General features: G+C 40.4%; 1 protein-coding gene across 4 annotated transcripts in view; it reads left to right on the top strand.

Moving 5' to 3' along the window:
- The window catches only part of il1rapl2 (interleukin 1 receptor accessory protein-like 2), a 234,494-nt gene that overhangs the window by 143,118 nt on the left and 66,850 nt on the right, over window positions 1–24,526 (top strand). For 3 of the 4 annotated variants that reach the window (XM_088989502.1, XM_088989503.1, XM_088989501.1), the window contains exons 3-6: window positions 1,724–1,893; window positions 2,782–2,885; window positions 13,262–13,448; window positions 13,531–13,684. In XM_088989502.1, the coding sequence (XP_088845628.1) occupies window positions 1,724–1,893; window positions 2,782–2,885; window positions 13,262–13,448; window positions 13,531–13,684 (615 nt within the window). Of the gene's footprint in view, window positions 1–1,723; window positions 1,894–2,187; window positions 2,343–2,781; window positions 2,886–13,261; window positions 13,449–13,530; window positions 13,685–24,526 lie in introns of those variants that run through there. The other variant, XM_088989504.1, reaches the window with a different exon arrangement.

Genomic DNA, 24,526 nt, shown 5'->3' with positions numbered 1-24,526 from the left:
AACAATTATCACGATTATCACTATTCTTTTTTTTTGCTGGTGTTGATTTGTTTTTATGCAACTAAACTGGATTTATAATTGGCACCATAGCATCACACTTACAAAAAAGCATTTGTTTGCCAATCTCCAGCAAATTACATCATTTACAGAATGTCAAGTCACCAGTCAGCCTTTGTAATACTTTGCTAACCAATCAATACCGCTGGCTGTTGATTATGAAAACATACAATTCAAAGCATTAAACATGTTCCCGATTGTAATGTTGTACTAAAACATTCAAACTATATGGGTTCATGGATGGAATCCTCTGTTATTGTGTACAACTAAGAACACAGTGAATACTATGTGCGGACTGGCCAACAACGCAACAGACTAACTTTTGGGAATACATGGACCAAGTAGGTAATCAGATCAGATGAGCAATTTACTGCATAGTGCAGCATGAAATTTTAAACAGTAACATCCACATAATGACGGCAGCCTATAAACCTTACCATCCTACTTAAACCAATGGGACGATCCCCTCTCCATGTCCGGCTGTTCAAGCATACATTTTTTTCCACATCGTGACCCTCTGCCTCGAACATGTATGGTCCAATATACATCTTGCCAACAATCTTGTCTTCCTCCAACCCTTCAAACACCTGGATACCCTCGGATAGATTTGAATTAAATTTTATATTTGAAACGTCGCTTTCTGAATCGATTTCTGACTGGCTTTGTATACTTAGTGAGCCCCGTGTGTGTGTGTGTGTGAGAGAGAGAGAGAGAGAGAGAGAGAGAGAGAGAGAGAGAGAGAGAGAGAGAGAGAGAGAGAGAGAGAGAGAGAGATGCAACATCTCATAGTTTGACGCTCAGGATTGAACTTCAGGAAAATATTTACAATTGTCAAATTTAGGGGATTTTTTTTTTCATTCCGACAACTTAATGTTGGATTCAGCCTTGGTCACGATTCTTGTTTCATCTGACTGTTCTTGTCCTTCATGGGTTTAACTTGTAGGTTTCCATTTTACGTAGCTTTCTCTCTTTTTGTGTATTTATCTTTCTCCACGGTTGTGGAATCCGATTCTGCTCTGGAGTTCTCTGAAATTCTTAACTGTAAATCAAAAGAAGGGGCGGCCCGGTAGTCGAGTAGTTAGCATGCCGGCTTCACAGTGCAGAGGCCGTGAGTTCAAGACCTGGTCCGGCTTCCCTGTGTGGAGTTTGCATGTTCTCCCCAGGACCGCATGGGTTTTCTCCGGGCCCTCCGGTTTACTCCCACATTCCAAAAACATGCATGGCAGGCTGATTGAACACTCCTAAATTGTCCTGAGGTGTGAGGGTGAGAGTGAATGGTTGTTTGTCTCTGTCTACCCTGTGATTGGCTGACAACCAATTCAGGGTGTGCCCCGCCTTGTGCCCAAAACGGCTGGGATAGGTTCCAGAAACCCCCGCGACCCAAATGGGGATAAAGCGGTATGGAAAATGGATGGAAGTCAAAACAACCTGAGAATAAGATGAAAGAAAATACAATTCTACGCTGACCTCTACATATGACCTGCTTCTGGAACTTGTTTCTGTTCACCCTAATGAGTCTCACCATAACATTTTTGCTTCATATTTAGCATTTCTCAGGTTCTCAAAGTTTTGAGAACAAAATGTTTGTTTCAGTTGCTCCTTTCACTTGACCAGCATGTCTGTCACTGGGTCATGAACTTGTGATTTTGTTTCTTTCCTTCCTCAGTTGATGGGTGCATCGACTGGTCAGTGGATCTGAAGGAGTACCATGTTCTGGCTGGTGAACCAGCAAGGGTCAAATGTGCCTTATTCTACAGCTACATCCGGACCAACTACACCATGGCCACAAATGCCAAACTGCGCCTCATCTGGTACAAGAACAAAGGGGATGCTGAGGTACACTTGCTTTTTGGGTTATTAAAGGCAATGGGAGTGTGAGGGGGGGGGCACAGGGGATAAAAATAAGTACATAGTATGTTTATCCTGAAATGTTGTAAAACCGGTTCTGTTTTGCAACACAAACCGTGAAAGACAAACTTCTTGAGTCAATGATTTGCCAACGTCTTTCATAACTTACTGACTAACAGGTACTTGCTGTAAACCAAATTTGGTCCAGAAATAGTAATCTATGGTAGCTATTGCCTGCCGAATCCTAATTTTGGGGGGAGAGGAGTTCTGAGTGGGTAGGGGTTTGAAGGAATCCTGCATTGAATAGTTGTCGGCAACTTAATCAGCAAGGGGTCGGAGCAGTCACATGCCCAAATTCGCTTCTGCACAAGGAAGGGCAGGGGTCCGGTGATGGGGATTTTGGAGTGACCAGCCCAGAAATGCACCCTCAGCACATTGTAAATATAATTTACTCTACATTTCTTTTTTCTACTTTCATTCCTTTCATCACTTTGCTGCTGTGAAATGTAAATTTCTCCACTGTGAGACTAATAAAGGCAAATCCAATCCGATCCAATTTGAGAGTTATAGTTTAACTCACTCATTATCACATAGCTGAGTGTCATTTTAATAATGATATAATTGGGTTCATCTATTAACTATTGCTGGATAGATTTATTAAACAACTAAAACCAAGCGATGATTGTATTGTTCGATAAATTAGATCCACATTTTCATTGTATGTTGCTGTAATTAATTTATGCTTTTAATTTAGAAAGTAACGAATACCCAAAATTATACATAACAAATAAGAATAATTACATGTACCTTGAAGGGATATGTAGAAACTTTTTCCTAAATCCTTCAACACTGAATTCTCTCCAATTCACTCTCCAGGAACCCATCATCTTCTCAGGCCACAGGCTGAGTAAAGAAGACGACTCTATCTGGTTCAGGTCTGCCGAAATGGAAGATAATGGTTTCTACACTTGTGTACTAAGGTAACGTGTTCATGTGGCCTTCGAGACACTTACAGATAATCATGTGTGAAACATCACAGATTAAAATTTGTGCTGCTGCTATCACTCTGTGATACTGTTGGCAAATATGCGGGTCTTTCTTCAGTTATATTGACTTAGACCACCTGTGGACACCAAGGCTGCAAATGGCTACAGTTCTTGAAGAGCCAAAGAGTGTAAACAAAACCAAGTTGACTCTTCATACATCTCCATTTGCACTTGTGGTAGCATGGCCATTGAGTGAATTGAAACACAGCAGTCACCTTCCGATGCTAAATCAAAATAGCCATTCCCTTTCTTGTCTTGATCAAATTTGGCTTCCGCTTGCGCACCTTCCTTGTCCCTCCCTCCAACTCAATTGTTCTTTTTTTGCTTCCACATAGAAGATGCTTTCCTTTCCTCTCACCAGCATTCTCAATTTTCATATCATCTGCAGCTCTCCCCCCCCCACCTTTTTTATTCCATTCAGAGCATCTTTCTACCCGGTCTGCCTGCACCAAATTCCATTTCACATCACCATCGTACACCTCCACACTATCCGCCCACTTCCCATTCTTGCCAGAGCCTGACACCTATCCTCCTTAATAACTCCCCCGCCACCACAGTTCCCTGCTCTCTCAGTATGACAACCTAATTAGGGCTTGGTGACTGTCATTGTCTGAGGGGCTGCTATTAGCACCCTGTCTTACCCATACTCTCCCTCTCTCTCTATCTCTATCTCTCTCGCTATCTCTCTTGCTCTCTCTCTTTCGCTCTCTCTCGCTCTCTCTCATGCTCTCTCTCTGTCTCTCTATCTCTCTATCAATGTTTATCTCTATCTCCATCTCTCTCTCTAAAAAGCGGGGAGGTAGGATCCAAAATACACGGCGAGACAGATACTCAGGAACAAAAGTCTTTACTGAGACACGCATGCAAAGATAACAGCAGGATGAGGTAAGTGATAGTGATCGATAAAGGCAGACCTGACGGCACGGTAGGAGCAAGGGTGGCTTTCAGAATACTCAGACGGAGACTGTAGTGTGCGATCGGTAAATATAGTCAGAAGGCACAATCAAGGGAATGACAAACAGCTGTGGGAACCCAGGTGAGTGATGATGGGAGGGGCCGTCTCCAGGGAGTAGCGGTGGACGAGACAGGAGGGGCGGGGCGCGCCCAGGACGGCGACGAGATGTGACAGTCTTCCATTTGAACACTAAATGTCACCCCATTTCCCACTTTAACTTCTTAACAAACAAAGAAATAAAAAGTGGACTTGAAACTGAAATAACAGCAGGAGTAAGGTTTCTGAATGGGTACATTCAAAGTCCTCACCCCAGGAGTGAATTTGTTTAAAATATTGTTTTACCTTTTGTGGTATAAACACACACAGTGAGTAAAAAGTATGTGTATCCAAGTGAAATGAAAATACACACACAAAAAAAAATCATTTTGGGTGAATTTGTGAGGACCTTTATGAAACTTTAACAGATGCGTATATAGACCCTCTAGAAGCCTTTAGAATGAAAAACTCGTGAGGACCGGCCAAAAGGTCTTCACTTATCAAAAATGTCCTCACTGTGTATGGTATAAAATGTTAGTGGTCCTCACAATACTAGTGATACACACACACACACACACACACACACACACACACACACACACACACACACACACACACACACACACACACACACACACACACACACACACACACATGAACACACAAATGCCTGTAATCCTGCAGATTTCTAGAACGCTTGATATAATATACAAAAAAGCAAAAGGTCACTGGTTGTATGTTCTGAAATTACCTTTGCTTGTTGCTGATATATGTCTTTTTTCTGGCTGTACAGAGTGCTCCATTAACTAAATTCTATCTTTTATGCAAGTTCATGTCAAATATATGTAGTATTTGCTCTGTGTGGAGCAACTCTAAAATGTGGGCATCCCTCTCAAAACTGGCCTTATGCTTATTCCACCAGCAATTTAACATTGTTTTTTCCCCCTGACATGTGCCAGAGATTAAAAATTCATGCATCATGAGAAGGTGTAGTGTCAGATTGCACTTCAAGTTTGGACGCAGCAATATGCATCAAATACAAAAACAATATTTTTGAAAAAGACTTCCAAGCATGGTCCTTGGGGTTGGCAGGTGCTATTATATTTAATTTATTTAATTATATTATTTTTTTTTCAGTTCTTGGTCAAAGAGGATGTAACATGGGCATATCTCTCAGGATTTTTGGTGAAGTTCCTCAATGACACATTGCAACATCAAGCATTCTTCCATGTTTACTGCATCCAGCCCTTTTCCTTTTCTCTGTAGCCATGCCTTGTACGCATCTGGGTTTATGTTCTACTCAGACACAATTTCGATAGTAGACACAACCAGCTCCTGGGGTAGGTTATGCAATCTACCTTTTCACCACTACAGGTCTGATTAAATATAGTGGTACATGATCAGAAAAGATCGTGTCACATGCTGAGTTGACCACGGATCTTCAATCTGAGTTATTTCATTGATGAAATATTGACTAAAAATGTTCCTATGCGCAAAAGGTACAATCTAGTTTGATATGTTCATGGCCAGTTGGGTTACATGGTGGAAAATTATGGCTTCTTCAATTTCCTTTTGTTCTAGCAATTCAAAGTTTCAGCCTAAAAAATGTTCATAGCTTGTCGTACCTTACCCGCAGTCACTTGGCAACACTGTGCCCCATTAGGACGGTTATCCCTCAATTGCAGTGAGCATTTGTGTGTGTGTGCGTGTGCGTGTGTTTCTAAGGGTGGATTGCTCCACAAAAAGGCACAATCTGAAGACACTGTTACACAGCCAAAGGTGCAAAGTTGAACAAGCAAGTTGCTTCCAATCCCTCTCAGGGGCCTGGAAAACAAAATTATCAAATACTCAAGCTGCAGGAAGAAAGGTTTATACAAGACAAGGTGAAATTTAATTCTTGGAAGTGGAAGAAAGGAGAGAAATATGGGGGCTAAAGAAACAAAAGCATAATATGAGAAGGTAACTTTGAAAAAAAAAACGTCAATCCACAAAGCTGGATGGAGAAGGTGGAATTTCTGTTGGAGTGTCAGTGGGGAAAGAAGAGAGCAATAGAAAAGGTACTTGTTTTCTTCAAATGTCTGAGCTCTTCAGTCAGTCAGTCTCTTTATTCCCTCCTTCGGTCCGCTAGAAAGCACCCTAGGCGGCCTGACATTAATGATCCACTGGTCAGCTCCACACCATTTGGCAGCCATGACAGGCACGTTCCGGTGGAAGACTCCTCCTCCCAGCAGATTATTCTGAAGCACTGGGGCAACCACGTTTACTCCTGGTCTGCCCACTCTGCAAGAGTCGGAGAGCACCCGCCACAGAACAAAAATATTTTTCTCACCGTGTATGTATTATTAAATTTAGACCTGATAGAACAAAGTAAAAACTGTTAGTTTTCCAGGTTAGCGGCCTTGTAAAGCGCATGCCTGGTGGACAGTTGTTGTGCATGCAATCGGTTTAACACCGACTGCCCTGTATGCCAAGTGACACATTTCACAACGCATGAGACAAGAGAGGGAGTCTACATTTTTCAATTGTTTTGTTTGAACTCATACACTGTCGTTAACAGACAGTGACATCAATAACATAATATAAGTACGCGAAATGCCATCCCATTAACGGCCAACCCCTTGTCAGGTTCTGCTTGATCATGAACAAAGTAATGGGCAGCCCTGTCATAAATTATAATGGATGGATAGATCTCACTGATGACTACATCTTACTTGTTCGCCATTTTACCTTTCACAGATATAAATTAAATGTATTATTATAAATTCCTACCCACATTTTCATCTTTTATGTGAATTCTATTTACTTTTTTGGTGATTCAATTTTATTTGCCGATATATGAAATATAAGAAAAATATTTTTTATGAACTACATGAAAATACGGTAGCTGGATCAACGCTGACAGATTGAAACATTGAAGCGGCAGGTCACATAGCAGTGATTTATGGGCTTGGTTCATAATCCGTATTATAGTTGCCAAAGGTGTTTGATGGAATTGAAATCACGGTTCCAGAATCAAGCAACTATGTCTTGATTGAGTTTATGCATGAAGAATTGAAAAGGAAGTGCTTTCCCCAAAAACGTTTCTATAATATTGGAAGAGTAACATTGTCCAAATGTCTGAACCGAGGCGACCCAGTATCAAGTGGATCGCACGCCGGCTTCACAGTGCAGAGATTGTGGGTTGGAGTCCCACTCTGGCCTTCCTGTGTGGAGTTTGCATGTTCTCCCCAGGCCCGCGTGGGTTTTCTCTGGGTCCTCCGCTTTCCTTACATATTCCAAAAACATCCATGGCAGGCTCATTGAACGCTTCCAATTGTCCCGAGGTGTGAGAGGGAATGGCTGTTTGTCCCTGTTTGCGCTGCGATTGGCTGGCAACCAATTCAGGGTCTCCCCCGCCTAGTGCCCAAAGATGGCTGGGATAGGATCCCAAGCCCCTCGTGACCCGAATGAAGATAAAGTGGTCTAGAAAATTGATGGATGTCTAAACTGACATTTCGTTTCCAAGATGTTAGTGTCATTGTCACTTATAAATGCATGAAGCTTATTTGCTGGTTCACTTTTGTCAATGATTTCAAATGAACAGCTGGTTTATTTGGCATCTGTTTCTTGGGAGTATGCACACCTCTGTACCCTTCTTCTAACTCAGTCGCTCCCATGAGGTCTTTCTAGTAAGCGGAAACACCTGTCTCCCTGTATGGGATAATTACACTTCCATGAACGCTCGCACAACAGAAACTTACACACTGTCACAGGAGTATTTTGTGATGCCAGATAAATGTTTAACCTTTCTCTTCTTCAGATTTTTAACAATAACGAGAGTAGGCGGGCACAAGCCCGCACAATGATGGTGGATGAGGCAAGACAGGAGAGAAGGAGAGAGCGGTCATTTGAAGTGTCATTGGCAGTCCTCTACGATTTGGAAGCCATTGCGTCAGAACCACTCTCATGCCAGTTTGGGCCATGTGCCAGTTCATGCCAGCTTGAGAGCTTGAACCATGCTTTTCAGAAAAGAAAAAAAAAGGTTTCATTGTATTGAAGTTCAATGGTTTTTTTTTAATTGGTGTTCTAAAATACTGCACAATCTGAGTGCGGGTGATACGGAGGAAGGCAGTTTTAAACACAAAGAGGACTTTTAAGATACTGCAGTGTTTATATCATGAGGCTACTGATTTGATTGAGGCAATATAAAAATAGGCCTTCACATGTGTGAAAAAGGGGTCTCAATCACAAAATCAGAGTGGGAACGATTTCTTCACCAAACCATTTTATTTTCTTAATACAGTATTGTGCTCCTCAGCAGTGATACAGTACTCATCAGTAGAGTCTGGGTAACATAGCCCCATGTGAAAATAAACTGTGGATGTTTGTTACTCGAGTATGACTACGCAAATGTAATGCCCAAAGCCAATTGAAGGAAAAAAAGAATACTTTGCGGCTTTTCACTTTTCGCAAGTGGATCCGGTACCAAATAACCATGAAAAAAACTGATGGATGACTGTATTATACATTGTCAGTCAAAAAATATATACAAGTCTTAAATTCAAATATTTTGTCATTAAATTAACCGTGCTGTGATCTGTATAAAGAACTACCAACAATTTTGCCTCAGGCGTACACAGTCTTTTTCCAAACATATCAGCTGGTCTACATGTTGCCTGGCACCAAGACACTTCTGTGGGAGCTCTCAATGGGTTTAATCCACCAATCATGCGCATGCACAAATTTGTCTACAGAACATGCGTATGCAGTAAGAAATACTTCTTTGAGCACAAGGGGATTGTGACCGAGTTTTTAAATAAATAAGGCACCCTGTACCTGATTTATTCAGCTTTGTTGACGTTTGTGATTCCAGTTGAGATCGATCCATCCATATTCCGTACCGCTTATTCCTCATTAGGGTTGCGGGGGTGCTGGAGCCTATCCCAGCCGTCTTCGGGCACTAGGCAGGGGACACCCTGAATTGTTTGCCAGCCAATCGCAGGCCACACAAAGACTAACAACAGTCACTCTCACACTCAGACCCAGGGAAAATTTGGATTGTTCAATCTGCCTGCCATGCATGTTTTTGGAATGTGGGAGGAAACCGGAGGACCCGGGGAAAACCCATGCGGACCCAGGGAGAACATGCAAACTACATCGGGCGGCCGGAGCGGGACGCGAGCCGGCGACCTCTGCACTGTGAAGCCGGCGTGCTAACCACTCGACTTAAACTCGAGTTAAGATGTGCCTTCAAATTGTCATCTTCCCATTATATTTCAATGGCTTTACATGGCAACCATCTTGTCAAATAAATGCAATGCATAGTCTTCAAAATTCCTCGCTTTCATGATCAATGTTATGCGCTTGACATCAATACCTGGGTTGATTATTGATTATTTTAAGATTTTCAATATTTATTTACTTTTTTACATTTCCATTGTTTTGAACATTTCATTTATTTTACATTACAGCATTAATATATGGATATGGATAACCTGACTTCTTCTTTTCCTGTTTCCTCTTTGTATATGGATAGCCTGACTGAAGTGAGATAATGAGATAATGCTTGCTTATCATTTTCGTGGATACAGAATGCAGTGGTTTAACTAATGATGTGATATTGCTTTAATCTAAAACAGGTTAAGGCAAATACACTTTTTTTTTCTGACAACCATTAACTCCAGATCAGGCCACTGCAAAGGTCAATGAGGGGGAAGCACCACCTTCTCAGCAACATTTTAAAAGGACCGATCACATTAATACCCACGAAGAGAAAAGCTGTCACGACTGTCAATTTCATCGTCACTCAATAAATTGTATATTTATTGTCTTGGTAAAGTCAAAACAGCAGAGGACGATCACTGACTCATGTAATGGAAAATGCAATTCATAAAATCTTGCCACAATTTAAATGTGTGCGCTTTTCTGTGCAGATGCCAGTGTGCGCAGGTGTCATTCTCCCACTTCCTGCCTGTTAGTTAGATTGATAGTCAAATTAATCTGCACTCCATCCAGATATAAACACGCTGTCTGCTGGCCAGGATACATCCCCCTCTATTAGCGCCATAACTCAATGCGCCCTGTAGTAGCGTAGCCTGAGCAGTGGAAGGTAATTGCAAGGACACTTGATTCATTGACAAGGTTGATACGGTAGATTACAAGATGATCTGGGGATTAATTAATTTTCCTTTTCAGGCAATTGCCATTTTTTTCTAAACAATTCTGCCACAGCACAAATGTGCTTAGCAATACTTTGAGTGCTATGTGGAATAAACCTGAGCTCAACTTTATGCTGAGTCACATTAGCTTTCATCCATTCGGTGTTGCCGTTATATGATTACTTCAATTTGTGTAATATATACAGTATATATGGTATATATGTGTGTATTTTTTTCTTCAAATGCCCACTTATTTGCTTAGTATACAATTAAATTTGAATTTTCAAAAACAGTGACAGGTATCACTATCAGTACTGGAGACTTACATGATGGCCCTTTAAATTGTATTTCACCTAATAGCAAATACTTGTGAGCTTGGAGAATTTAGGGTTTTGCTGGGGTTCACAAAGGTAAATGGTGACATGTTCACTTTTTTGTCACATGGACATTCATTAACAATAATGTTTGCTAAACAGTCATCGGTATTTGTCAACACTTCATGAATGACAAATGTAAAAATAAGGCACAACCCTATTTATTTTTACTTAATATATACTGTACTATCATGAAATGTACTCTCAATTACTCTCAAAGCACAGACAATGATATGGGTAATAGACTTGGGTGTGACTGAAATAGCATGAAATTTGTCATTATTTGGAGGATTCTTCGGGCTAGATGTTTTTGCCCCCACCTAAACTGAACCTTGGAAATGACATGACATTACTTACAAAGTGTGAAGAGGTCTTTAGTCAACATCCAAAAATGGTCAGGGAGTTCACAAGGTCAACTTTGTTTTTTGAAAGTTGCAAAGAGAATTTGTAGGTCTGGCAATAGATTTACCCAAAGAGCAAAACAACAAAGTCATCAAAGTGGATGGAAGAGCCAATGGATTGAGAAAAGACCCTGTAGCATTTTTAGCCACAATGCAGGCACAATTTATTCCTCTCTCGTACCACTCACACATGCACCAAGAGAATAAAAGCACCACTTTCAAAATAAGTAAACTGCTTATTTAAACCCTATTTCGACAGAGACTACGGATGGGTATGGTGTGCTCCCTGGACCATAAAACACAGGTATACTCCATTCCTGCTTTTATTGACGCAGCTCTATTACTGCTGAGGATTACATTGACGAATGCTTACAATTTGACCACTTTTTAGAGAACAATAGTTGTTGCAGAAATTGTGATCTCTGGATAAAATTAAAACAGTCACCATGACAACTATCGGCCCTTCTCTTCTAAGTGTAATACAAAGTAGGTAGTTAAGGAGGTCCAAAGTCGCTCAAAGTATCCACGTAAATATTGCTTTCCGGTTCTGGGGAAAATGGGGTAAGTACAGTATTGGAAAAGCTTATGTTGATAAGAGGATTTGTCCATCTACATAGATATGTGCCCATGTAGCAAAAAAAAAATATAGAATGTGCACCTCAATTGTTTGAAGTAGTGACGAGTGAAGTATTTTATAAAAGATATGACAGAAGTATCATATTTAAGCATAGCAACAATTTTATAAATGGCATATTCTTTGCCACTTAGACCAAATCAAACTGATAATTGGCCATTTACGTATTTATACCATCAACTTCAAGACATAAAAGGTGTATATGAAAGGATACGTAGCATCCACAACATGCTTTCAACACGCTGTTGAAGGTTTAGCCACTTATTTTGAGATTTACACATTTAAAAGTGCATTAATAGCCAGAGGATTTTGTCACTGTTCGGTGATAAACAAACCATTTTTAATTTCAATTTGCCAAGAGGCGGACCGTGACACACGATCAGAACACAATCATTTCAATAACAGAAAGGGTTTGAATGAAAGCCTTTTATTGTTTCATCACTCCACACATAAACAAATACCATAAAAGATCCAAGAATCTATGTTAAGATATGTATGTGAAGTGTGAGTAATGGTCTACCATAAATAATTTCATTTTTACAGTTTAATGTTCTTATTCAGTGCTTCTTGCGGGGGAGGATCAGATGTTTTTTTTTTTTTTTTTAAGTCACATTTACGCTTATCGTGTGAAGTTAAATGATCCATCTCAAGCCATATGCAAGATGTGATAAAATCAGAGTTTGGCAAGTCTGAAAACTGAGTCATCATGTCCAAAGTCAATATGTGTTATATTTTGAAAGATCCAGTACACTCCGTTAAAAAAAGAAAAACATCAACTCTGCAACAAGATCAACAACTATCAAGGTTCACAGATGATAGTGTTTTTAAAATCGGAGGAACATGCTGCTAACACGGTAAGTGAATCACTGAACTCTTGGCTGCAGATGGATTGATGAAGAGGAGACAAACTGAGGGATAGGTGGATGAAAGGCTTATCATTCTTGTTCACGCTCAGTGGTCCTGTTTAAGTCAATGGCTGGAAAAATCCTTGTGTGTGTGTGTGTGTGCGCGTGTGTGTGTGTGTGTGTGTGTGTGTGTGTGTGTGTGTGTGTGTGTGTGTGTGTGTGTGCTTTAAATGAAAGTATCTCAATGAGGTCTTTTGTGTCTAGAGGTGAACTTGGGAGAACACACACACACACACACACGCACATACCCATGCACACTATATCACCCTGAGGGATTTTGACATCCTACACAAAGTACTGCATTATTGAATTGTGCAGATCATACCATAGTTTGCACAATTTTCAGTGGTGTAACGTGTACCTGTATCAAACCGTTTGATCGACTGTTTGTGTTTTGTTGGGCATTGGGCATTATATAACGATATAAAATTGCAGGCAAACCTCAGTAAACATTAGTCAGTCACTGGCTGTTTCCAAATACACATGCTTCAGCTTGCGAAAGACGCATTCTTCAGCCATTTTTTTTCAGCCGCATGATGTCAATTAAGGTGTGACTTGCCAAATGTGATTTGACATTCAAAGGCTTATTTTCATCTCGGCATGGCAAACCTGGATAGGCTTAATATGAGTTTGAACACCCTGTTGCATTGCAAGTGGCGTGATGTAGTTGGAAATGCAACCTGTGTCAGAGAGCCAGCTCGTGATTTCGAACACAGCCAGTGAGATATAACAGCCGAGATAGGGCTGCAGCTCACAGGCAGCGCAGCAAAAATGATCAATCCAAGCAAATATTTTTTTTTAATCATGTGTGTGAAATGTGTCAATGAAGTCATCTTCAATTAGATCATGATTTCTGTTGTCTTTTTAGGAACTCAACATACTGCATGAAGGTGTCCATGTCCATGACTGTGGAGGAGAGTGATGAAGGGAAATGCTTCAGCAGCAATATCCGCTATCTGGAGAAAGCGCAGATTACCCACAGCAAAATGATCACATGTCGTGACATTGATGACTATTTGGCTCCATACAAACAGCCTCAAATGACATGGCACAAGGTGTGTCACATGGACAAACCTGTGATTAGTGTATATTGCCCTTTCTTTTGCCGTTTGATCAATCATATGTATGCCTTGTCAGGAGTGTGAGCAGGTCGAATGGAGAAGTTCAATTATCGCCAACAATACACACATATGGATCCCAGAGGTAGAGGAGGAGGATGGGGGGAATTACACCTGTGAGTTGCAATATGGATCCAGACTGGTGCGGAGGACAACACAGCTCAAAGTCACAGGTAGGACACATACTATTCATGTGATTCTTGTCATCGGGGGTTTTTGAGCAATGCTTTGTTGGGTCCATGACCAAGTACAGTCATACCTTGGTTTTCCAATGTCTGGATTCTTGTTCAATTCGGTTTTGGACCAAAAATTTCGAGTTTTTTTATGCCTCGCTTTATGACCAAAATTCGGTTCTCGGTTTGATTGTGTAACCAAACGCTCTAGACCAGGGGTGGGCAAACTTTTTGACTCGCGGGCCGCATTGGGTTCTAAAATTTGACAGAGGGGCCGGGCCAGGAGCATTTGGAGGGAGTGTTTGGGCCGGAAATACTCTGAACAAGTTATGTCCATAATTTATCAAATCACTTCAAATGACTTCGACTGAGCGTATTTTACAAAGATTCCACAGCATATAGCTATAGTTTATGTTTTAAGACTTGCGCTGAATGTTCATGAAGTCTTGTTTTCGAGTTGATGACGATCCCCACGTGACGTCACGTTTGGACCGCCCCTGACCGAGAAAGCGACACACAATGCATTTTGGGTACTTTGTTTGGTCTGAAAACTTCGTGTTGATCCGTGTCGATGGCGAAATTATAAGGAAAACACATAAATAACGCCATGGTGAATCGTTGTGTGTTGCACCAAGACAACTATTTGATATTCGCTGACACAAATTCCCAGCTGACGAATCAGCCCATTTCCAACGGAGCTTGGGCGCAATCTTCTGCATTTTCTACATTGCTGTCCTTGACTGCTCGAATTGATATGGGAGGACTCCTTGAATCAATTGCAAACATTTATGCTTTCCTCTTCAGAACTATTTGAATCATTTCATAACTGGATGAGGAACAAGAAAACATCTCCGAATCTGAAGCCATTGTTTTGATTCTCGAGCAAGACGTCTTGGCGTGACGTCACGAACAGGGGGGTGGGACCTTTTGAAACTGACCATTCATTTTGAAGTCATTTTTATTGGTGTTTTTCATTTAACTAAAAATATCAGCCTGCCTGATTTGGGTATTTTAGATGCTATAAAACGTTTTTCTGATGTCAGTGGGAAACAAAAACAAAAAATGGTGCCGGTTGTCCTTTAAATGTAGTATGTACAAACCTCATAGCACAGTAAGAATTTATTAACTGTCTTTCAAATGTGAAAAATATCCCTGATCAGTTAATAAATTTGTCTCAAGGAATATGGTGTTTACATACTATTTCGCAGATACTTGGAGGAGGAAATGGAAATAGATTAAAATAACATATGCACTGTGATTTATTAAGATTGCGTCTGTTTTTAATAAGTTTCCATCGAAGGGGCAAAGTTAAAGAAATCAACATTTATTGAAAAATGGAATCACTTTCAACATTGAAAACATATTATTACACAACGAAATATTCAAGCTCAATAATACCTACTCGTGTTAAATTCCGCCAAATCATTGATGGTTTGTCCTGACCGCGCGCTCAACAAACTCCTCACTGACGCCCTCGCCTTCACGCGCAAAAAGTACACGTGTACCGTCGCCGAGCACACAAACATAGACTACCTGCAGTTGAAATTTGCATACTCGGCACGGCAGCCAATCAGAAGCCTGCTTCTTTCTTCCGGACTTTCGCAAGCGTTATAAACTCGTGCAATTGCATGTCATTTTCCAAAATAGATGCACAGAACCTCAGCCCAGAAGAAAGATTCAAAAGAAGCTAACAACATATGTGACGCTACAAAACGTAAATTTACATTAAACCGTGACTGTAAAGTGTACGTGAGACTTATGAAAGGAGCTTAGTGGCTCGTAGGAAGCAATGCAAACGTTGCATTGTGCACCGCAATGACAATAGACTCCTGCAGCAAAATCTACAGCGATGCACATTTACCATAAATTAAGCAAGGTAGTATTTGATTTAAAAAAAAAAACTTTATACTTTGTGACAATGGTTTTTAATGTAATTAGTTGTCTCATTGTGCTTCAAGTTGTGAAAAATGGGGCAGGCAACTTTTCAGTTATCTGCCCTGTTGTTCACTAACTTTTTGTCATGAGTTTTAGACACTGTTTGTACTATAATTTGGGCAAATTCGGCGGGCCGGATTAAAAAGCCTAACGGGCCGTATGTGGCCCGCGGGCCGTAGTTTGCCCATGTCTGCTCTAGACTCTCCTCTGCTTCCTTATATGTCGCTTCCGGTGTCCTGAATGTGCCACTAGACTCTCCTTCGCTTCCTCATACGCCACTTCCGTGGTTGCATTCCACTGCGAGCAGCATACAGTATTTGTATTGTTAAAAAAAACAGTTCAGGGGAACTAGGTCGGAGGTGGGAGGTCAGCTCTGAGACTGTGTTCAGGGTCGACAATCCATTGCTGACTATCCCATTGCTTTCTGTATTTTGGACGCTGAGAGCATTATAATGGGAGCTCTCACTCATTCCTCTGTCTTGGATTTGCAAGCCAATGATTTAATGTTGGTTCACTCCGATGTTATACTAAAAAGAATCAGCCTATAAGACCTGTGCCAGTGTGTAGCTAGACAAAACTTGATCCCTTGGTTGGTTGTGCATCTTTTGGCAGCAGCTTTGAATCACAGTGCTCTCAATATTAAATAGGAGAAAAGACAGTCACTGCCTGTAGATCAGCTGGTAGTGATGATTTTGATCCCTGTAAAGTGTAAACCCTTCAGCTGGAATGGTGTTCTGGAAATTGTTCCAATGTTGTGTAACCAAAATATGTATGGTAAAACTTGGGCTTAATTTGCTTCATCAACATTCAGCTTTTAATCAGCAAACGTGCCTCAAGGAAGTGGATTAATCACTAATGCTTGCAATAGTTTTTATATGTTGATTTCCCGGAATGTGTTCTCTAGAGAATCCTCAACACAGAATTTAAAAAGGGTTGCACGACGAGGGTTTTTCAGAATTTCTATAAACTCCTTGTGATTCAGCTTGTGATCTCTTAAACAAGGAGATTTCAACATATGGTTAATTAATCTTTATAAATTGCAACAGGAGCAAGTTATGACCAATTTTCACACACTAGCATTCACATTATTTTGTCGCACTGCCCTCAGCGCTAGATGTAACCTTTGATCAACGCAAAAAGCTTCAAAATGGGCATGGCAGCTTTCTGGGTCATTACTAGAAATTCAACTATTTACGGAATTACATGGAAGTACAAAATGTTTCTTGTATATTACACTCATAGGCTCAGAGATCAACCTGCGTTTCGTCATTTTTCATGCATGCAAAATATCATCATCAGGTCCTGTTGTCCTGTACTTTCCAGACTGAACAGACAACAATTTTCTCCATGAACTCAAATGTTCTTTCCCAGTCACAATCCCACGCACTCGCTCCGAGCAACCCATTTCAAATCAAAAATGAAACAAAGACCCAAACAAAGAAAGTGTCATGCATTTTTCACAACCATGTCAACCTAAAATGCACATTGCTGATGTATACAGCCTCCTGAGCAAATCTCATAGGGGTGAGCAATGCCGATGCCTAAGCTAGTAAAAGTTGTGCATCTATTAACACAGTGACAGACAGTGATAGAAATCTTTATTTATAGAAATCGTCAACATTTTGTTCACAAATATTAACATATCACAATCCCTTCTTTGTCCTTTCATTGCCCATTTTTCTTCCCTCTGTACCATTCCCTTTTTTGTTGATTCTCTACCCCACCTTTTCTCTCTGATTTCAAAATCCTGCCTTTCAGTTTTGTCGTTCTTCATACGAGTCTTTCTTTCTCACACTCCTTCATTTCACACTTTGTCAATTGGACTCACTTTAAAATGAGAGTTTGCGTATGTTTGTTTTTGCGTGCACACTTGGCCTGCGACCTAGTTAGAAATTCACCTCCTAATTCATTGTGACATTGTATCTGTTCTCCCAAGACAGAGGATCATACATGAGATTATTTCTCTCTCTCTCTCTCTCTCTCTCTCTCTCTCTCTCTCTCTCTCTCTCTCTCTCTCTCTCTCTCTCTCTCTCTCTCTCACACACACACAGACTATTCTGTCGCTATTTCAGATGGTATTGGAACTTATTTAAAAGTAAAGTGCTGCGAGGGTATTCCAGCGACCATTTTAAAGTTGCATGAAGCCCATTTTAGCATTCAGCGTCACAGTTTGTATCCCAAATTTGTGGTTCATCAGTTCAGGGCCCAGCCCTTCCGAATGGATTCCTGACACGGTGGTCAATGTAGATTATTTAAATAGTGATTTTGTTTTCATTCTCACAATGAAATCATATGGGTGGAAATGAAATTGTCGATGTACTTATCACATGAAAATTGATTTACCCGACATTTAGCTTGATTCAGATAAAAGTAAATGCTATTTATTCTTTCTGTCTGTCAAGATTCTCAATCTTTTCACTAATCATGAATAAAGAACAATCAGGTGCTACTTTTCATCGACAGGCATACAATATGATCCAATCGGCTTTATCCTCACAACGGGTGCAGGCGTTGCTGGTGCCTATCTAACTTGTCTTTGGGCAGTAGGTAGGGGACACCATGAGCCGGTTGCCAGCCAATTGCGGGGCACAAAAAGACGAAAAACCTTCTACTCTCACGCTTACACTGCGAGACAATTTTGAGTGTCCAATGAGTCTACTATGCATGATTTTGGGAAAAAAGGGAGGGGGGTACCCAGAGAAAACCCACGTGGGCACGGAGAAGAACCAATCAAACCGCACATAGGAAGACTGGAGTTGAGATCGAACACAGACCTCTGCAATGTGAACTCGACGCGCTAACCCTCCCCAACACACTCCCAAAAAAATATTGGCTAAAAAAAACATAAAAAACAACAAAGCGCTATCTTCATAGACAATGTTCAGAATGCACTGGTTCAATTTAACAGCCATCAAATATACGACACAAGATGCAGTTAGTTATGGAAAAATAAATTATGCACATCTGCTTGGAATATTTCCCTTGAGCGTTCACAATGGGCAAACACCACGTTTTTTTTCACAGGGAGAGAAGACTTGGCGCTGCCGTAACGTTGTGCTCAATTTCAACCGAAAGTCACATTTTTAAGAAAAACTGTGTTCCCCGAGTTGTGTGCTCCCATCCCTTCTCAAATTTATGAATACATGTTTTTATAACAAAACAATGTGACTGATTATAAGACATGCAGCAGCAATTCTATATTATATTCTGTCTTGTATGATTCATGTGCAGTCTCTCTCCCGGTCCAAGTTGAAGGGGTACACCATGATATACAGAGATTTGTGTCACCTTATAAGCGCAAGGTAGAGAGGGCGCATCGTGTGGGTGTAGATGTGTGTGTCAGTGTGGGTGTCTTTTTCTTCTCCGTTAATTTTGAAACACAACTTATTATAATTCAACAACTGGTCTGGAAAAAAGAAAAGTCCCGAGCTTCAGTCACAAACACAAAATTAATTTGTCCATTGGTGTTGAATACATAAATACATTTTGTTTTTCCACATCGCACACACACGCATGGCGCAAACAACTGAAAAATCCCAAAGGTCAAGTTGATTGCATTCGCTACTTTTCTCATACGGACCCTTCTGTCTCTCACACATCGATACCGCTGCAAGAAATAAAGCAGAGAACCGCAAAAGTGCAGGAATAACAAGTTTGGGGGGAAAACAATTGGAGCAATTATGCAAATGCTTGCACGCTTTGCTACACGAGACTAAATAACATGCTTTTTACCTCAGGTGAAATTAACAAAGTTTGTATTGATCTGTCTTTCAAACAGTATTACATCACTTTACTGTCTGTTGGCTCCTTTCCGAGTAAAAACAACATGTATAGAATAATTGATCAAGCAGACTCGACGCTTCAGATGTCTTTAAAATTGAGTCAGTAAAAGTTTTTTAAATATATTTCTGGGAAATGGTTTCTGCATGAGGGGTTAGATCAGTGTTAGAAATAGCGTCTGCCCGGTGCCCCGGGACGTACGACTTTTACTTTGGGCGTACAACTTTAAAAAAGTCTTGGCCCGGTTGGCCGACGTCTTCAAGAAAAAAAAAAAGATTGTTTTTCAAATCAAACGTTTGTTTTTATTCAGTAAAGCAAAAGCTAGAAGCAAACCACCACAAGCTACATGAACTCCTCTTTCTAAGTGGCTTTCAAAACGTTCAAGTACACTTTTCAGTCACGTTTTTTTCCGAAGCACGAAACAGGCTTCTGATTGGCTGCAGTGCCGTGTATGCAAATTGCCAAATGAACGATCATTTGGCCAATCAGAAGCCTGTTTCGTGCTTCGGACAACACTATGACTGAAAAGTGTACTTGAGAGTTTTGAAAGCCGCTTAGAAAGAGGAGTCCACTTGGCCTTGACAACGCAACGCAAACATTGCATTGTGCACCATGACGACAAACGACAACTGGGGCAAAACCTTCAGCGAGGGATATTTACCATAAATTAAGCAAGGGAGTATTTGCGGTAGGTACATCCTTAATAAAAACAATCCTTAATACTTTGCAACAATGTTTTATTTGCGATTAGTCGTCTTATTGTGTTTCAAGTTGTGAAAAATGGGGCAGCCAAATTTATGGCCGGGCAGGCAACATTTCAGAGTTGTCTGCCCGGGTGTCCGCTAACTTTTTGAGTTTCAGACACTGAAGAATTATTTATGTTTTTCAAATCTTATTGTGAATTGTAATATATATCACTGCTACAATACAACAAGACTGGATATTTAGTCATAAAACAATCACGTGAATATCTTTTTAAAATGATTATTCTCATTCAAAATTTGTTTCATTGACAATTCACGGATATCATTGGCAAGGCGCTAGAAGAAGCATTTTACAGCAGTACACGTAACCTACGGTCTTGATGTTTCTGCACTTAAGATGTCCCGTCAGGTATCGAGTTAACCTTCCTATTATCCTCGAGGGCTAAGTTTATGATTAAAAAAATAAAACATTTTATTTTTTGTTGTTGTTCTATATTTCATGACTTTTTTTTTGATGAGGGCAACTGATCAAGCACAAAATGCTTGATGCTATTTTTTTCAAGGTCCTGAACACATATTGTTCGGATTGATGATCCTCATAGGTCATTTTGACCCCAAGTTGTTTTGGCTGCAATAAATGCTGCAACAGATTATTGCCATTTAAAGTGCAATAGAGGATGCATTGAGGAACACCCTGATTTTGTTGTCTCTCAACCACCACCAGGCACGATCCTTTCCATAAATGATAACGTTCCAGGCCCCCCCACATGACTATCCCTCCTGAATGCTGTGTTGTATTTTGTGGACGCTGTCCATTTCGACAGTAGCCAAGCAAACCTGCCAATTTCACATTAAAATATGGAAGGGGTACTTTTCTTGAGGTGAAACCTCAGATTGACCTGGCATCATCGTCCAATCTTAGCGAACCATGAAAACTCTCAAAACTTCCTGCAAAAGAAGCTCACTCGGGATGAGAGGAAGCTTGCCAAATGTACAAAGCTGGTCAGTGACTGTGAGCCGGCTGTTTGGCCAACGGGGAGCCTCCTAGTGGATGTAGTTGGGATGAAGAGGCTTCCCTATTCAGAGCTTTTAGCAGTTTAGGCATTGAAGGTGAGAACAAAAAGAGATCCATCTGCAATATCATTGAAGTGACAGAGCCGGCATAAAGATGTCTGTGGCTCAAAAGAATAGAGCCATGCACTCATTGTAGCTAAGCTATCTGGACATGAGCGAGAATATGATCAGCACCTGTTAGTTCACTAGGCGAAAGGGACATTGTAAGACCTGAAACAGAGTGAGTTCGGCAACATCACCATTGATACAGGATCGCATGATGCATTTATACAGGAAAAGTGCAAAATGAAAATATTTTCCGGCATGTGTTTGTGTTTTCAGAAACTGTCTTGAAAATAACGTCGTGCAATGCTATGGCTGAGGGGAGAAATAAGAGGAAGGAAGAGAGGAAATGAAATGCGACATAGGTCATTAAACTGAACTGAATGAAGCCTGTTTTCCTTGATAACCACCCATTTCATTAACTTCTCCTTTACAACAGACATCATTTAGACACCACACATATGCACACTATCACACACACACACACACACACACACACACACACACACACACACACACACACACACACACACACACACACACACACACACACACACACACACACACACACACACACACACACACACACACACACACACAATGCCTATTGTCTGGTACCATGGAGTGAGACATTAGGTTCGACGAGAATGTGAATTATGAGCCGGCAATTAATTAGAGACTATTACAACTACCCCTCATTGCCTTTGTCCAGTCTTTTTTTTTCATTTCTTCCCTTTCTCAGTCCTTTTATTGACTTTTTAACACAGACCACACGAAGAATGTCAGAATGATTATGTGCCTAAATGTTAACCTCAGAGTTGTTTGTGTGGTAACAAGCTGTAAATACATTATTTTATAGGAAATCTCTATGTGCTACATGAAACATTTATAACACGCACACTTCTTAGAGGGTGCTGCAATGTGCGGCAAAGGCGCACATGCAGTAAAATATATATCGTTTTCACATTTTAGTTTAATGATATTGTAAGTGAAACAAATAATTTAAACAATACTGATTTGGAGGCACGGAATCAAGATAAGAGTGTACTCACTACTTACGAATTTACAATAACAAATCATATTGCTTAGCTAACATTCCTCCAATGGGCCATGAAATAATTTATTCATAGAAAGTGTTCAACTGTTCAATGGTTGACTGAAATTCTCATATTATGGAAATAATCCAGAGTTGACAAGAGGTGGCCAATTTTAGACCCCCAAAACTCATTCATTTCCAAAGGCTTGTTCTTAATAGTTTCAAATGCTAATCCTTACTAATATGTATATGGTTGTTTGTCTTTATGAGCCCTGTTGGTATGTAACAAAAAACGGATAGTTTGGGCTTTGGATAAAATGTATACATTGTTGCATATTAATGAAAATGACAAAAGCTATAGCATCTTGAATCAAACCATAATCCTACTGCGTTCAACTAGATCAAGACATTATATTTTTAAATCTTTTAATCGTGTCAGACTCCAGGTCTTGAAAAAACAATGACATTGTAATTGTGTCAAGATGCAAAGCCGTCGTGCCCTGCAATTGGCTGGTAATCACTTGTGGGTGAACTGCAAAAATCTCGACACGAGACCCTCAAGCAGAGTCAAGATAGACAATGGATGGATGGATGGATTCAGTGCCTGAAATTCTGCACTCCCGAACCAGAGAATTTTAAGTCATTGTTGTTAAGGAATAAACACTTTGGTTCGGTGTATCACATAAGTTAGTAACGTGGGGGTTACAAGATGAAATGCTCATCTGTCCTTGTCTTATGTATCAGGTGAAAATGGAACGTGAACATTTATTCCAAGTCCAGCAAAGAAAAGAAAAAAAAAGAGATCAGATGGTGTGTGTGCAAGCGTGCGTGCACAGTTGTTGCTCCAGCTGCTCGCATCCTCATGTTGTTTTCCATCAGTGCGTCAGACACTGACAATGAGAAATTTTGACACCTTTTCAATTAACCGCGAGCTTGATCCACATGGATTTGTACAGACTTTGGCAAGCAGTGCCACAAACATAGCAGAGACGGAAGCAGAAAATACTGAAACGTTGACTTTTAGACGACAGTGAAAAGGTCATTGTGTAATGTCTATTGATAAAACGAGCCATAACACACATCTTCTCTGTGTTTAGTCATTTGACCAAACACTTAAACTGGTGTACCAGAAGAAATCACGATGGCTTCTATGATGAAAATCGGTTGTGTCTTGCAGAACAAGTAATCATGTCTTCGGATAAATCAGCGAACCCGAATGATTCCTTCTGGAGGGCAAAACTCGTAGTGTATTATTTCTGCCTTTGTGAAAATGTTACAGTGAGCAAATTTAGAAGTTTGCCATTTGCTGAACTCACAGCGAGAGCTAAATTTCATGATTTGCGTAAAGAGCAACTCAATATATCAGTTGAATTTAAATAAAGTCCTGACCTTTTGGCCACCACAGACTGCATCTCACATTAGTTTTCATCACGTCAATTAATTATAGCAGCATTTGGGCACGTTTGACTGATGCTTAACCTGCAGCAAATGCAGCTCAAAATTGTCTAATTTTCAACAAATGCTCCCAAACAATTGTTCTTAACAAGTGTGTGTCCGTGTGTGTGAGTAAGAACGAACCTTTTTTTTTGTTATGATTCATCATGACTTCACAAAAGCAAATACTTTGGGCATAAGCGTTCCTGTTTCTGCCCGCGGCATCCTCGGCACTCCTGCTGAGGGAAAGAAAACAACACTATTGTAACTTTTGCAGTGAGTAAAAAGAACAGCAATCAACTTGTTCCGTCGTTTTTTTTATGTGCACTCAGGACTTCTTTCAAACCGAACTCCCAGATAAAGATGGGCATCATTTTGAAAGAAGAGTTCCTGTGGTGGGCGAACATTCCTTCAAATTTTTGTTGCTATTTTTATATAAAGTTCCATAAAGTGTCTATTTTTATCCACCCCCTTAAGAACCATGACAATTGGATTAAATAAATTTTACAAAGCAAACTCTTGACTCATGTATTCAGGAATTGAAAATTTGACATTGCGCGCCATTCCCGAATTTATTTCGGGTATAGGTATTTCTTCGGGGGATTGTGCCGATAAAGTGCTGGCCAGACCTCTGACTGTGTTTTTTCCCTTCCACGAGGGGACAGCATTTGCCTTTTGTAGAGCTGCCCCCACTTGCACCTCATCTAAATCCAGATCCATATAACTTGGGAATTAACCCTTTTTTCCTGATGAAAGTCTAAAGTTTCTCACTCTGCATTGAATGTTTATGCGGTCATCATACTCTATTCTGTGGGTCCTGGAGTTTGAGTGACAATG

Source organism: Hippocampus bargibanti, linkage group LG02 (genome assembly GCF_051943395.1).
Source record: "Hippocampus bargibanti isolate YZ-2025 linkage group LG02, ASM5194339v1, whole genome shotgun sequence".
Lineage (NCBI taxonomy): Eukaryota > Metazoa > Chordata > Actinopteri > Syngnathiformes > Syngnathidae > Hippocampus > Hippocampus bargibanti.
The sequence above is the reverse complement of the archived record's forward strand: the minus strand, read 5'-3'. Positions and strand labels throughout refer to the sequence as shown.